At 38.2% G+C, this 16,501-nt stretch overlaps 1 protein-coding gene across 1 annotated transcript in view; it reads left to right on the top strand.

Annotated features, from left to right (window-relative positions):
- Positions 1-16,501, top strand: part of fam20c.L (family with sequence similarity 20 member C L homeolog) — a 126,127-nt gene that overhangs the window by 71,702 nt on the left and 37,924 nt on the right. Inside the window, exon 4 of the mRNA XM_018236411.2 lies at positions 16,357-16,449. Coding sequence (XP_018091900.1) covers positions 16,357-16,449 — 93 coding nt within the window. The remainder of the gene's footprint in view (positions 1-16,356; positions 16,450-16,501) is intronic.

The raw sequence follows: 16,501 nt of genomic DNA, 5'->3' as shown, positions 1-16,501 counted from the left end.
CCCGAGCATTCTGGATAACAGTTCCAATACCTATACTAAAAATAAACATAAGGGACAAATGCAATAGGAGCGTATAGCCTAAAGAAAATACACATAAAAGATCAGGACGTTGAAAAGAGACTTCTTTGCTAAACTCGTACATTACGCCAATGCTCAGTCCAACTGTTAAACATGGTAGAGTTATGGGATGTTATTCAGAGTTCTTAGGAACTGTGGTTTCTTTCTGCAATGTGTTGCACCATGCTTTTAGGTTAGTCAAAAACTTTACAATAGTGTGGATTAAAGACAGCAAAATGCAAATCAGTAATACATGAAGAATTATTTGTTTAAATAGGATTCTATGGGAAATGGCAATTCAGAATTTTGGAGCTCTCTCTGGATAATGGACTTGTAGATAATGTATCCCATAATTACACTGTAAGCCTCTCATATGCTTAAGAGTTTAAACACAATAGGTTTTTGTAAACCCACAGAAACTTGTTGACGCCCATATTTTTTTCAATGTCTCTGCGACATCACGAGTGGCTTCTAGGCAGTAATTATAGCTGACTATATCTGTCAGAAAGGTTGTGTCTTCACTGCCAATTCAGCACATATTTCCCCTAAAGGCTAAAGACTAAACTTTGCTTCCAGGGAATGGTTTCAATCTCGTTTCTTAGTTTTTTCTCTTGAGAACTACAGAGAATTACCCTTTGACATCAACAGGCTAATTACATATTTTAGGAACTTAATGACTTTCAAACTACTGGTAATTAATATTCAACACGATACCTTAACATTGCTTCACTTTTTGTTCGCTTAACATTCTACACAGGCGTTGCAAGCAGTGTCATCTTAGTGGGAAATTTTTTTAGTTAACCATTCATATTGTTCACAGTCTGCTTCCTAGATTTATTACCCAGAAAGCCAGTCCTGAAACTTTTTTTAACAATATACGTGCTGCTGCTAAATAAATAACTTTATTGCCCATTAGATTGTGTCATGGAATTTGAGGAACCGCAGACCACTTAAGGTGAAAGAAAAAGTTTATTTGCACAAGCTCCGTGGATTCTGAACTTACAAAGAGTCAGAACCCTGAACTAAAGAATCGCAGTGTTTTTATAGACTTGTGAGAAGGGAGTTATGGGTGGGAGAACATAAAAATTAAAGAACTGCTCTTATAGTCAAACAGGTGGCTCTGCCCTCAAGGCCAGGGTACTAGTGACCAAGCTAGCTTAAGAACAGAATCCATCCACGCTCAGGGATTGACAGAATTGTATTTTCTTTCAATTGTCACTGTCTTTACCCTGCTAAAAAGAAATTAAAAGCAATTAAAATGTTATTGAGGCCAAAATATGGCTGCTAAGTGTAGTAAATGTCCAATAATATACACTCACTTGTATTTGGTATTAATTGCTGTCACATGGTATCATGGCATACCTCCCAAATGTCCCGTTGTTTGGCGGGACAGTCTAATCTTGACAGCTCAACCCGCAGTCGTGACTTTCTTTTTGATCTCCTGCACTGAACAGCCAGAAAAACTTAAAAACGATATCGGCTTTTGTCAGAGAGCCCAGAATACGTGGCAGGTGCGCTTTGATACTTTTCTCACATTTTAAGATAAGCAAAGAAACAACTGTAGCAAATTAAGATAAGCAGGTCTCTTGGAATGTCCAAATGTCCCGTTGTTTGGCGGGACAGTCCCAATCTTGACAGCTCAACCCGCAGTCGTGACTTTCTTTTTGATCTCCTGCACTGAACAGCCAGAAAAACTTAAAAACTATATCGGCTTTTGGCAGAGAGCCCAGAATACGTGGCAGGTGCGCTTTGATACTTTTCTCACATTTTAAGATAAGCAAAGAAACAATTGTAACAAATTAAGATGAGCAGGTCTCTTGGAAAAACTGTGACATGCAGCTCAAAGGGCAATTTACTTTCATTAGCAAAACTGTAATAACACCTAAAAAACACAGAAATGTGTTTAAACTTTCACAACCTGCCAATTGTTGTAAAATTAACATGGTAATTAGGGGTTGTGGCCACAAAAATGGGCATGGTCAAAAACATTTTCGCCACGCTCCACACGCTAAATCATTTTGTCCCTCTTTGTATTTCCAAAATGTTGGAAGGTATGTTATGGGACTCTTTAACTTACACTGGGCAATAACTCATTAATGTCAATCAGCTATAAGGTTTGGTCATTCCACTGGAAGTATAATAATACTCTTATTGGTAGCTGTCCATACCCTGGTGTATATTAATTGTGCCAAACCTACTGTACTTAGGGCGACCACAACATCCTCAGATTCAAGAACCTCTTTTCAATTGGAAACCTTTCTATAAAAAATAGGATATGGGATCTATTATCCATAATTCCTTAGACAAGAGTCCATTAAAATTTAAAAATATATTTTTATGGATTTATTATTGCAAGGTACCAGAGCTCAATGGTACAGGTGCAAGTACTGGGGAGCCAAGGGGCAAAATATAACATAATCAGTGTCAGACTGGCCCACCGGGATACCAGCAAAAGTCCCGGTGGGCCCAGGTGTCAGTGGGCCCTCATGCTGCTAAACATTTGGTCATTTGATGGCCATTCCCTATTTATATGAGAACAAAGAGGCTAAATAGCTGGAAACATAGAGTATAGTATGTAAAGAAAAGAGACTAGGAGAATAGAGGTTGAGTGAGGAGAGGAAGAAAAATAGTACTAAGAGTGGGCCCCTGATCTAAGATTAATTGGTGGGCCCCTGGTCAATGTTTTTTGGGTGGGCCCCTGGTGACCCAGTCCGACACGGAACATAATATTCATCCCAGGAGACCTTGTGCCTATAACACTGGCAGGTTGTACTGTATGCCAAGTGCAAAATACAGAGCCCTCTGAATAATGCCCTCTTTTTGTAAATGACGCCTACTGTCTCATTATTAGATAAAGAAAGCAAATCCATTAACAATGATGTATTGTTTGTTTAATGGAACACTATGGGAAATGGCATAGACATATTTCAGGGCTAGGTAAAGCTATTCTGCTCCATTTGGCCTTACAGGGAGTTTTTTATGGACAGATAAAACCACATTTTATTTATCGAGATTGTCCCTTCCAATGAGTCATCTTCCTTCAATGATTTTACAATATACTGTATTGTACCTTTTTCACCGGGGAAGAGAGTAAGGCATTGTTGTGCTCTGCTGACCCTACCTGCAGACTTCAGTGAATCCGTCTTTGGCGATTGTGTTCTTTACTTTGTCCTTGTTAAAAGAGACTTCAGAATTAAGCGTAACAAAAAGAATCCAGCTGGGCAAGAACTGTGTGACAAGTATTTCATGCAGTATTCATTTCTCCATGTTGTTTTATGGCTCCAATATGGATTTGTCCTTATTTATAGTTGCCCGCTTTATAAAGTGGTATTGGGATTTTAATCCTAATATCATCTGAAAGATAATAAAAACAAAGAAGATTTGTGAGTACCTATGATGCCCCGTGCTGCTATATATTTACATGATTCTCTAGCTTGCTCATTATAATCGATAACAAAGTGCAACAAAGCTGGAAATGAGACATAAATATAATTATTTAGGGAATACATCATCTGGACTGCCAGGTTACAAGTATTTCTCTGAGAATGTACAGTATATGAGTTGTTATACATTCAATATGTAAAGGGAAAATACAAATGGGAAATGCAACCTACTGCAGAGCAGAAGAACGCGCCAAATGACACCATGAAAGAACATAGATTCGGAATTCTGCTAATTATGTTAGACACAATGGTGCTGCATAATATGGGCAGTCAGAAGGGATAACACAGGGATGAGATGGCAGGGAACCAAGACACGCTAAGGTGAAAGAGAAAATAAGGACATATTTTTGGAAACAGGGAACAGAAATGGAACAGAGCATGGGAGGAGAATAATGAAGGCTTTTGCCTCCCCAAAAACAGACCCACTGCCATATATAAGTAGCTGCAAGTGTATAATTATAAGCTCTTCTGTGGAGAGTCAACTATTGATAGCCTGTTTAAACACACATTTTACTGTCCTTCCCTGGAAGAAAGCTGCCGAGGTGACACAGGGGCACAAACAAAATGGCACAACAGAATATAAAGACAAACTCTGAATATAATAAAACAATAATAAGATGATAGTAATAAGGGCCGTACAGATATTATCAGGTACATTAATAGGAAACAAAATAAAGACAAGATAAGAGCAAACAGAAAATAGAATATGAGAGGCCAACTGAATCACACTGAGGTGGAAATTGAGACACCCTGAGTTTGAGATAGTGGCACAGTAAAGAGTTAAAAGGTAATAGGAACAGAAGGGGGGGGGGGTGTAGACTAAAAATAAACTGGTAGGAAGGAGAGGTAATACAACCTGATTGAGAAACGGAATGTTTAGTTATGTTTTTGAAATTCTACAGCTAGCTTTTTTTTTTTTTAAATTAGGGTTAAATAACATTTTTGTTCTTCAAAGGTGGACAAACAGCTCAGTTGCTTGATGTCCATGAGATAGGGGCAACCCTTTAATTTAGGAGTCAGTTTTGAACACAAATGCGGAAAACACGTATTGACCCCATTTGTTAACTGTTAACGAGCATGCTACTGTACTTCACTTCTACATGGTTGCCAATGCACCAATATCTCTTCTCATCAATTGTGAGCCAATGAACCTTTAGACTAGGTGGATTCCCATAGTGGGTTGTGCCAGTATTATTATTAACATGTATTTATATAGCGCCAACATATTGCGTAGCACTGTGTAGGCTCACCAATCTTGCGCCCAGTGAATGGGATGCAAATGCCAGATATCTATCTATCATCTGTATATCTATCTATTATCTATCTATCTATCTATCTATCTATCTCTCTATCTATCTATCTATTATCTATCTATCTATTATCTATCTATCTATCTATCTATCTATCTATCTATCTATCATCTGTCTGTCTGTCTGTCTATCTATCTATCTATCTATCTATCTATCTATCTATCTATCTATCTATCTATCTATTATCTATCTATCTATCTATCTATCTATCTATCTATCTATCTATCATCTGTCTGTCTGTCTATCTATCTATCTATCTATCTATCTATCTATCTATCTATCTATCTATCATCTATCTATCATACATCCACTATCTATCTATCTATCTATCTATCTATCTATCTATCTATCTATCTATCTATCTATCTATCTATCTATCTATCTATCTATCTATCTATCTATCTATCTATCTATCTATCTATCTATCTATCTATCATCTATCTATCATACATCCACTATCTATCTATCTATCTATCTATCTATCTATCTATCTATCTATCTATCTATCTATCTATCTATCTATCTATCTATCTATCTATCTATCTATCTATCTATCTATCTATCTATCTATCCATACATACACAAACATACATATATATTAATATCCATATCCTTAACTCATACCAAGCCTGGCAGATACATTTACAAAAAATGCTTGGTATTATAACAATATCAATTATAACGATATGAACCTATCTTTTCTGCCAATTGTCTGTCTTTTTACTATCTGAAAATATATCAAGTTCTTAAAAAATAATATTCTGTCTTCCTTAGCATATTCCTTTCCAAATAATCCTTATCCTGCGGTTTATGAAAGCAGCACTTGAGGCATGCTGGGAGACAAGCTGGGCTGCTAGAATACTGCAGGCCAGATTTATGAATGTGAGAGAAGGTTAAAGGGAAAAAGCAATGCAAAATAAAATGTGGTCTACTGGCAGGGATGATTTATTCTCTTCCTGGGCCTGCCACTGATTTGTATGCTTTATTTGCCAACTGACAATTCAACCATCAGCATTTTATAACAGTGATAAAAGGTACATACATGCACACCAATATGAAACCAGCACCTGTTTGAGAGCATGTGGTTAGCCAGCACTGGGGTCCTGAGTTTGATTCTGGACAATGTATGGAGCTTGTATGTCCTCCCCGTATCTGCAGGTAGTCTAGTTTGGTAAAAAGTGTCTTCTCATTAAAGTGTACCCCAGCGTGTGTCAATGCGATAGAGACCTTAGATTGTAAGCTCCACTGGGGCTGGGACTGATGTGAATGTCAGTGATCTTCCCCCCATTTGGAAAGATTCAGAAGAAGGCAAATAATAAAATAATGAAGACCAGTTAAAAAGTTGATTGGAATTGGCTGCTCAAAAACATACTTAAAGTCGAACCTCCGCTTGAAAGGGGACCTGTCACCCAGACATAACAAAAAATGTATAATAAAAGTCTTTTTCAAATGAAACCAAAATTATTTCTTTATTAAAGCATCCATATTTGTTATAAACACATTTAAAAGACTTAGCTGTCACTCATGCATCGCCTGCCCCTCCTCTAAGTCAGGGCAGCTAATTACTTTCACTTTCCATTCTGCACATTCTAGTTATTACTGCTCCACTCACATTCCCCCTCCCTCCTCACTATCTAATTGTGTAGCCAATCCTTTACCAAGGGCATCAGGTGCCACATTGTGGCACATAAACAAGATTTTGTCAGGATGCAAAGATTTGCCTTAATTACAGTGTCCACAAAATGGCCCCTGCCTGCTTGTTGTGATTGTGAATTCCAAGACTAAAAGAAACAAGACTTTAATAATTTATGTAGTGCAAGTGGAATTTGCTTTGCTTGACTAACATCATAAAATAGGATTTGGATTATACTTTAGGATGACCTTTAAATCAACAAAAGGAAGGGGCTTTGTGTGCCAGATGCGCAGGTCAGAGCAGTTCAAGCTATATGAAAAAATTAAGGCCAATGGAAAAGTTGCTAGAATTCTACGTTCTACAATATGTACCAATAACTTAAAGGGATACTGTCATGGGAAAAATTTTTTTTTCAAAATTAATCAGTTAATAGTCCAGCAGACTTCTGCACTGAAATCTCAAATTCTCAAAAGAGCAAACAGATTTTTTTATATTCAATTTTGAAATCTGACATGGGGCTAGACATATTGTCAATTTCCCAGCTGCCTCCAAGTCATGTGACATCTGCTCTGATAAACTTCAATCACTCTTTACTGCTGTACTGCAAGTTGGAGTGATATCGTCCCCCTCACTTTTATCCCCAGCAGCCAAACAAAAGAACAATGGGAAGGTAACCAGATAGCAGCTCCCTAACACAAGATAACAGCTGCCTGGTAGATCTAAGAACAACACTCAATAGAAAAAAACCCATGTCCCACTGAGACACATTCAGTTACATTGAGAAGGAAAAACAGCAGCCTGCCAGAAAGCATTTCTCTCCTAAAGTGCAGGCACAAGTCACATGACTGGGGGCAGCTGGGAAATTGACAAAATGTCTAGCCCCATGTCAGATTTCAAAATTGAATATAAAAAAATCTGTTTGCTCTTTTGAGAAATGGATTTCAGTGCAGAATTCTGCTGGAGCAGCACTTTTAACTGATGCGTTTTGAAAAAAAACATGTTTTCCGATGACAGGATCCCTTTAAAGGTGAACTACCCCTTGAATAGGAGATATGGCAATTGATGAATAGTGATGGGCAGATTAATTTGCCAGGCGTGAATTCATGGCGAATTTCCACGTCTCACCGCTATCAAATAAATTTGTTAAACTGCAGTGAAAATTCGCTAGTGAAAAATACGTTGCGTTAAAAAAAGCTTCAGTGTTAGAATAGTCGCGCGCATAAAAATTATTGCGCCTCAAAATTATTCGGATGCCTATTGGATTTAATGCATTTGGACAAAATATGCGTGCTTAAAAAAATCACCCCGTGCGTCAAAACTGATGCGCATCAAAATAAATAAAGTAAATACACTGTACACTCACTGGCACATTACAATCTTTAGATAAAATTTCACTTTGAGTTAAGCACACAATCTACCAGCTTTGATGCTGATTTGGCGCATTGGAGTCTATTGATTGGATTTCAGTTTACATGTAGGTAGAGTAGATGTCCTTGACATAGTCATTCCCACTGAATACAATTCTCCCACTGGAATAAATAAATGTCACGCGCACTGTGAGTACCGGATGCATGGTCACTATTAATATATTATTTCTGCTTCTTTATCAGCAGGACTTGTTTTAGGGTTAGGCTGAAAAGGCAGCCTAAGAAAGAATATCCTTACTACATTGCCAGGGGTTCCTTCCTCTTTCTGCTTTCAAGCTTTTGTTTTTCCGAAGGATTAAAACAAAACGTTGTTTCACAGCTCATGGATGCCTCATATTTATTTAAGGTGAAGAAGCAACGTGGGAAGAGTATTTATCTTGATAATGTTTGCAGCTGTAAAATGCCTCATTGCATGGAAACAAAGCAGAAATCCGAACCTCTTAGGGAAATGAGAATAGCTGAATCATTGCCGCATTAACGGCACTACATTATCTCACGGTTTCGTCTGATCCGAGGAGAAAATAGAAGGGGGGAAATAGAGAAATTAAGCCAAAGATAAAATTCATCTTGTTTTTATTATGAAGTGGAAATGTCACCTACCATTTACCAGTATGGCTCACTCCTCAGCAGCTGTAAATAAACAATTAAAGGATAACATGGACTTGTGTTGATCTTTGCCTCAATTGGGCACCCATTGGAGTTGGGAATTTCCAGCTGGCGAATAAATACGTGAAACTCCCACGCAAATTGCTAGGCGAAAATTTGCTGGCATCAAAAGAAACTTGGACACGCGTCAATATCATGTTGCGTGTAGGGATGTCGCGGACTGTTCGCCCGTGAACTAATTTGCGCGAACATCGACCGTTCGCGTCCGCCGAATGTTCGCGAACGTCGCGCGACGTTCGCCAATTTGGGTTCGCCTTAGCTGGCACTTATTTTTGCCCTCTCACCCCGGAGCAGCAGATACATGGCAGCCAATCAGGAAGCTCTCCCTCCTGGACCACCCCCACACCCCCTGGACCACTCCCCTTCCATATATAAACTGAAGCCCTGCAGCGTTTTTTCATTCTGCCTGTGTGTGCTTGGAAGAGCTAGTGTAGGGAGAGAGCTGTTAGTGATTTGAGGGACAGTTGATAGTAACTTTGCTGGCTAGTAATCTACTTGATACTGCTCTGTATTGTAGGGACAGAACTCTGCAGGGATTTGAGGGACATTTTAGGTTAGGTAGCTTTGCTGGCTAGTAATCTACCTTCTACTGCAGTGCTCTGTATGTAGCTGCTGTGGGCAGCTGTCCTGCTGCTGATCTCTCATCTGCTGACTGCTGCCTGTAACCCAATAGTCCTTGTAAGGACTGCTTTTATTTTCTTTTTTGTTTTTTTTACTTTGCTACTGTAAGAGCCCAGTGCTATTAGTCTAGCTGTGTTGGGGAGTGGGAATGGTGTGCTGCTCCTCCTAGTATTTCACCACTACCAGTCAAAATTGTTACAAAGTATCTTATTTGCACCTGTTAGCTGTTCTGAGCTCTCTGCCAAAAGCTAATTAAGTTAGAAACTGTTTTTTTTCTGGCTGTTCAGTTCAGAGAAAAGAGGGACTTTCCAGTACAAAAGAGGGACAGGGGGTTGAGTGGTCAAAAGAGGGACAGTTGGGAGGTATGCAAGTGCCACCTAGCTGTGTGAGCTTTTTCACATTCTGTCTAAATAACAATAATAATTCCGTGTCCGTAAACATCACCTGAGTGATGTTTTTACAGCAGCAATAATATATTCCGTACCCACTACTGTATACGTTGCCCTTGCAGGCATTGTTTGCCCAGTCTTTAACCAAGTGCCACCTAGCTGTGTGAGCTTTTTCACATTCCGTGTCCAGAAACATCACCTGAGTGACGTAGTGTGATTTCTGCCCTTTACAGCACAAAACGCAGCGCTGTGTCAACAATGTATTTTTCAGATACATTTTTGCCCTTGATCCCCCTCTGGCATGCCACTGTCCAGGTCGTTGCACCCTTTAAACAACTTTAAAATCATTTTTCTGGCCAGAAATGTCTTTTCTAGCTTTTAAAATTCGCCTTCCCATTGAAGTCTATGGGGTTCGCGACGTTCGCGAACCGTTCGCATTTTTGACGCAAGTTCGCGAATATGTTCACGAACATTTTTTCCGCCGTTCGCTACATCCCTAGTTGCGTGTGTCCAAAATTAACACGGGCATCAATTTTCGAGTCTCTAAAATTTTTTGTTATTTCGTGGATTTCGCGGTAGAACAGGAGAAATTCGCCCATCACTAGCCCAGTACAATGGACCAGCAAGTGGCTATTAAAGAGTGACGCAGTCTGCCATCAATATTAACCCCATTCAATACTACCATTTCCTTTTCCTCTGTAGTAATTACACAGTATCTGTAGTAACTAAGCCAGCATTAATCCATATTGATGCCAATGCAATCCGATTATTAATAATAAATTATAATAACGTTTCTTTATCGTAGTTTTAAATCCTGATGCTCCACATTACACAAAAGATTCAGCTAACGGGATACATACTTACAATGTGCCAGCCCAGCCCTAAAATAAATTGTCATACATATTGCCAGCTGTAACATAATATACACAAAAGAAATAATTATAGTACATATAGCTTCAACTGCTCTGACCTGCGCATCTGGCACACAAAGCCCCTCCCTTTTGTTGATTTAAAGGGGGGTGGTTCACCCATCTATTAGAATATTATAGAGCAGCCAATTTAAGCAACTTTTCAATTGGTCTTAATTATTTATTTTTTTATAGTTTCTGAATGGTTTGCCTTCCTCTTCTGACTCTTTTCAGCTTTCAAATTGGGGGTCACTGACCCCATCTAAACAACACATGCTCTGTAAAGCTACACATGCATTGTTATTGCTACTTTTTATTACTCATCTTTCTATTCATACCCTCTCCTATTTATATTGTAGTCTCTTATTTTAGTGTCTTTTGGACCCTAGCAACCAGATTGCTGAAACTGCAAACTGGAGAGCTGCTGAATAAAAAGCCAAATAACTCAAAAATCACAAATAATAAAAAATGAAAAACAATTGCAAATGGTCTCAGAATATCACTATCTACATCATACTAAAAGTTAATTTTAAAGTGAGCAACCCCTTTAACTGAATTGTAAGATGTGTGCCATGTGTGTCTGGTTCAAAAATACTTCTCTCTGGGAATAACATGTACCTTTACTCAATATGTGTCTCATAGAGCTTCTATACATTTTTATCTCCAAGGATACCCATGAATCTAAGGGCTACATGAAGGTTCTGGGATCTTGGGTTTTCCAGATAAGGTATTTTTATGTAATTTGAATCTCCAAACCTTTAGTCTTCTACAAATCATTTAGAAATATAGGGGCATATTTAGCAAGGGTCGAATTTCGAGTTTATGGGAGTTTATAAACTTGAAAAAGCTGTTTAAAAAAATTTAAAACTTTTAAATTAGGATGTATAGGATCAACCAAAAAAAACAAAAACATTTTTTTTAAAAAAATGTGATTTTTCAAAACGACTCCAAATTGATAGTAGGAGGTCCCCCATGGGCTAAAACACCAATTCACCAGGTTTTAGATTGTGAATAGTCGAATTCAAATTCTTAAAGGGAGAGTACATGATACATTTCTAATTTTTTTTTTAAAAAAAAATTTAAACTGGAATCAAATTTGGACAGTTTGGACTATTCCCTAGTCGAATTACACTAAAATAAAATTAAAAAATTTGAATTTTCAATTCGACCCTTGATAAATCTGCCTCTAAATAAAGTCAATAGGATGGTGTTGTCTCCACTAAGGGGCATATTTATCAGGGATCGAATTTAGAATTTGAAAGTTGGGTGAATAGGTCAGCTTTTGGATTGAATAGGTCCGTACGAAAAAAGTAATATCGAATTTGATTGAATTTGAATCAAAATTTCCCCCCCAAAAAAATTACATATATCAGAGTCCACCAATTGACTCCAAATGGGTTCTAAGAGCTCCCCCATAGGCTAAATCAGCAATTCAGCAGGTTTTAGATGGCGAATGGTCGAAGTCAAATTTTTAAAGATACAGTACATGATAAATTTCGATATTCGAGTTTTCGAGTTTTTATCAAATTCAAATCGAATCTGTGGGAGACAACCTTCCCATAATTTGGTGCTTTCTGGATAATGGGTTTCCGAATAATGGATCCCATACTTGTATTATTAGCCTGAACAGCAGCTGTTATCATATTACTGTATTTCAGATATGTGATTATGTTTATACATTTTTGGCACAGAAGAAGAATAAGGGGGGGAATTGTACAATCTGTTAGGAGAGGACGTCTGCATTCCACACAACAGGCAAAGTGTCGGAAAGTTGTGGATTTGATGTCTCAGGATGATTTACACAAACAAGCTGAACAGTCCAGAATTCTTAGCAAGAGGAAGATGTGTCTGGAACATGCCGAGCTAATGATGAAGATAGTGGGAGCACCCAGAGCTGCAGGCAGCTATTAGAAGAGTGAAATTCACGAGAAAGTACTGTTCCTGCAGTGATTTAATGGATGTCCCATATGCCAGTTATGCAGCAGTAAGGAACAATTACACTTCCGCAGCTGCCTAAACTGTCAGGATTAAGCACCAGCCTTTTAATTCTTCCCGTTATCCTGAAAAAAAAAAAAAAAAATGTTAGTGGATACTTATCATTTGTTTGTCAATGTAAGCAACGCCATTCCTACTGCCGGGTACAACTGTTACCAAGCAAAAAAGAAGAAAAAGGCACATCTTTCGATAAAAGAGAACTAAACTATTATAACTTCATTGACTAGAGACCTTCTGTTTTTCATTTCACCATCAATGACGGCATTAGAGTGTCAGCTTCATGAGTGGGAAGCCTGGAAGTAACATGTCATTAAGGCAGGTGCTAATTCCCAGTCTCCCTTGTATTCATGGACTTGGCATCAAGTCTTTTTTTTTAATTACTTATATTAGATAGACTTGGCATCAGCACACCACTGCCTGCAATTCATCACATTAATAGAATTCCCATCAGCTGTTCAAATCTCATATCCACCTTGGTTATTATGTTTTTACTCTCCACACATATCACTTTCTATTTATATTTAATTGCAATTGAAAGCAGCATTTGTCCATCCCTCTCTATTCTCTGCTCTCCTCTATTTGATGCTGGTGATGACATATGATTAACACACCAATGAATAAGTCTGCAGGGCATTGTGGGAATTTGAGTTTTTTTGCTGGTCTTCTGTTATAATGTATTAAGATTCAGAACCAGCAGTGCAGAAAGGGACACTCACATATGAGATGTATTACAAGGTAGAACCATGAGATTCTATTAAAGATGCAGGATCCAATATTGGAAAAGCTTTATACAGAAAACTCCAAATTACGAGAAGACTGTCTCCCATAGACTCCATTTTAATTTAGAAAAATCTCATTTTAAAAATGATTTCCTTTTTCTCTGTAATAATAAAAGCGTACGCGGCCATTCCCTAATTCGGAGCTTTCTGGATAACAGGTTTACGGTTAACAGATCCAATACCTGTACCTTGTACTTCATCCCAGCTAAGATATAATTAATCCTTACCGCTGGCAAAGCAATGCTATTGAGTTTATTAATGCTTACTAGACTAAAAGGGATTATGTCATGATTTTTATGATGTCGTTTTTATTTCTAAATTACACTGTTTACACTGCAAATAATTCAATCTACAATATAAAATGTCATTCCTGAACCAGCAAGTGTATTTTTTTGTTGTTGTAATATTTGTGTGTAGGAAGCCATCTCAGGTCATTTTGCCTGGTCATGTGCTTTCAGAAAGAGCCAGCACTTTAGGGTGGAACTGCTTTCTGGCAGGCTGTTGTTTCTCCTAATTAATGTAACTGAATGTGTCACAATGGGACCTGGATTTTACTATTGAGTGTTGTTCTTAGATCTACCAGGCAGCTGTTATCTTGTGTTAGGGAGCTGCTATCTGGTTACCTTCCCATTGTTCTGTTGTTAGGCTGCTGGGGGAAAGGGAGGGGGGTGATATAACTCCAACTTGCAGTACAGCAGTAAAGAATGATTGAAGTTTATCAGAGCACAAGTCACATCACTGGGGGCAGCTAGGAAACTGACAATATGTCTAACCCCATGTTAAAATTAAATGTAAAAAAATATGTTTGCTCTTTTGAGAAACAGATTTCAGTGCAGAATTCTGCTGGATCAGCACTATTAACTGATGTGTTTTGAAAAAAAAATCCCATGACAGTATCCCTTTAAGGTATAGAAATTTAAATTACGGAAAAATCCAGGTCCTGATCATTTTGTATAACAAGTCCCATACCTGTATACACTTTTATGTACTGCCTGCTCGACATGTTCAAGAGATGTTCATATGGTGGCAGATGTGGATCATATGTGATTTTATCCTCACTATAAATCTCAATAAAATGAAGCAATAAACACAGTACAGTAAAACTTCAATTTTACATCCCCTGATTTTAAGCTTTCTGTCATTTTACATAGTCTTTTTTTCCCTGATTTTGGATTTTCCCGAAGTTTAAACCATTTATGTGGTCCTCTGAAAAACACAAAATGGGAGTTCTACTATATATATACCATACAGTATATGTTGCTGTAAAAATGCTCCTCTTGATATTCTTGGCAATATTAATCTTCGAAGGACAAATTCATTTGAGATAACCTTAGTGTGGAAGCTCTTGTAACTCCCAGCAAGCTTCTCAGGCATCCTTAGGAGCATACTAAGTGGCAGGCGGCAATGACAATGGATTTCCAGTCTTCTGACATTTAGTGGGGACTGTCAGAGTCTGTTCAAGGTAGATGCACTAATAGGAAGAAGAATCCTACTTGGTTGACAAGGGAATATCAGGCATTCCCAGTTTCTTTAATAAAACAGCCACTTATTATGGCTCCGTCTGTGATTGTCATTGTATATTTCTGCTCTTGTTCTGTTACTGTCATAACAGGGAACAAAAGAGTGAGCCTCTTACTATTTGCTGAAGGATTTTAGTTGCCATCACAATTCTACCTGGGTAATCCTTTTCTTAATGCTCATTGGATTAAAATGGGCAGTTCCAGACAGAGACAATGGCCCAACCTTTACTCTTCAAATGTGTGGATTGTGGGAAATGTTAGCTTGCAAGATGCCTCATAGGAACTGATGTAAACCTTCAATCACAGTTTAGCGTGGAAACACCTGGTAACACTACACCTTTATTTTTTCCCCCGCTTGAACTATCAATTGGTTTATTATCCAGTAAGAAGAAGCCAGAAGGGAGGGTGCTTAGCAATCTAAGGGGCATAACATCATATCATTCCAGCTGAACTAGGCAGTGACAGAAAAGCAGGAGACACTAAGGACCACCAGAGGTGAGGAACACGGAGGAGGCTGAACTGGGAAACAGGCAGGACAGATGCTTGGAAAGCAGGAGCACTTTATTAAAGTTAAAGACAAGGCAGAAGGTAGGCACTGGCACAAGCAGGTAATGCCCCGATACAGGAAGGGCAATTTAGACCAAGTCCAGGAAATTGGACAGGCCAAGAAGCAATCAAACAGTGTCAGGAACAATCCAAAAGGCATAACAGAAGAGACAGATAACTACACATCAATAGATATACCTACCACAGGCAGAGTGACCAGCAGAGGGGTCAACCAACTAACTTAGAGGGAACCATGGGCATCAGCCTTCAACTCTCAATTTCTTACCACTTTTTGCTGATGTGATGAGCAAATCTGTCCCATTTCTCTTTGTTGGAAAATCCACGAATCTGTGAATAGTTACACAAAATGTATTGAAGTCAACGGGAGTTTTTTTCTGTGTTTTTTTCTGGCATGTTTTTGTTGTGTTTCTTTTTGCTGCATTTTCACAAAAAAACTTTGCAGAAGGCATCATGGAGAATTTTGCCACAAATCCATGGCTGGCAAATAATTTTGTTCATCACCAGTGCTGGTTCTTGGTGCAATGGCACTAATGTTACCAAACAATTTTATTACCAAGAATTGGACCAGTGATATTTTTACAGACAATAAATGGCACCCTGACAAGCAATGAAACTTCCTTAGCTTTTACCATAGCCTACGCAGAGAGGAAGAGAGAACATAAATCAATGCCGGCATTGGTATTCCTCTTGGTATAGGGGTCCTTTAAGAATCAGACAGTGATTTGTTTAGTTATGGCTCCTCTCAGAGTTATTTTTAAGTATTTTATAAAGAAAAGTCAGTGTGAATTATTCACTTCTTATGCAAGATTTATTTGCAATCCCACATTTTCCAGTAAAGCATAACATTACCACTTTAAATAACATTGTAGTCTAATTGCCTTGGAAAGCACAATGCATATGTAACGGAGACATTAACATGTGTGAAGTTTGTGTATCACTATGCATACTAAATAAACATTATTTGGTTCACTCTCTTGCTACACAGTTTATGCCAGGCCACGCACAGTGTTGACATTCTCTTTCATTATTTGTCTTCTCTAGGCAAACAAGAGAACAAGAGACACCGCCTGACTTTTTCTACTTTTCGGACTATGAGAGGCACAATTCTGAGATTGCTGCTTTTCACCTCGACAGGTAAATGTCATTCCAAAGTCTTGCCATTGATTAAAAATACAATTTTCTTACA

This window comes from Xenopus laevis, chromosome 9_10L, assembly GCF_017654675.1.
Source record: "Xenopus laevis strain J_2021 chromosome 9_10L, Xenopus_laevis_v10.1, whole genome shotgun sequence".
Taxonomy (NCBI): domain Eukaryota; kingdom Metazoa; phylum Chordata; class Amphibia; order Anura; family Pipidae; genus Xenopus; species Xenopus laevis.
This window is presented reverse-complemented; position numbering and strand designations above follow the sequence as displayed.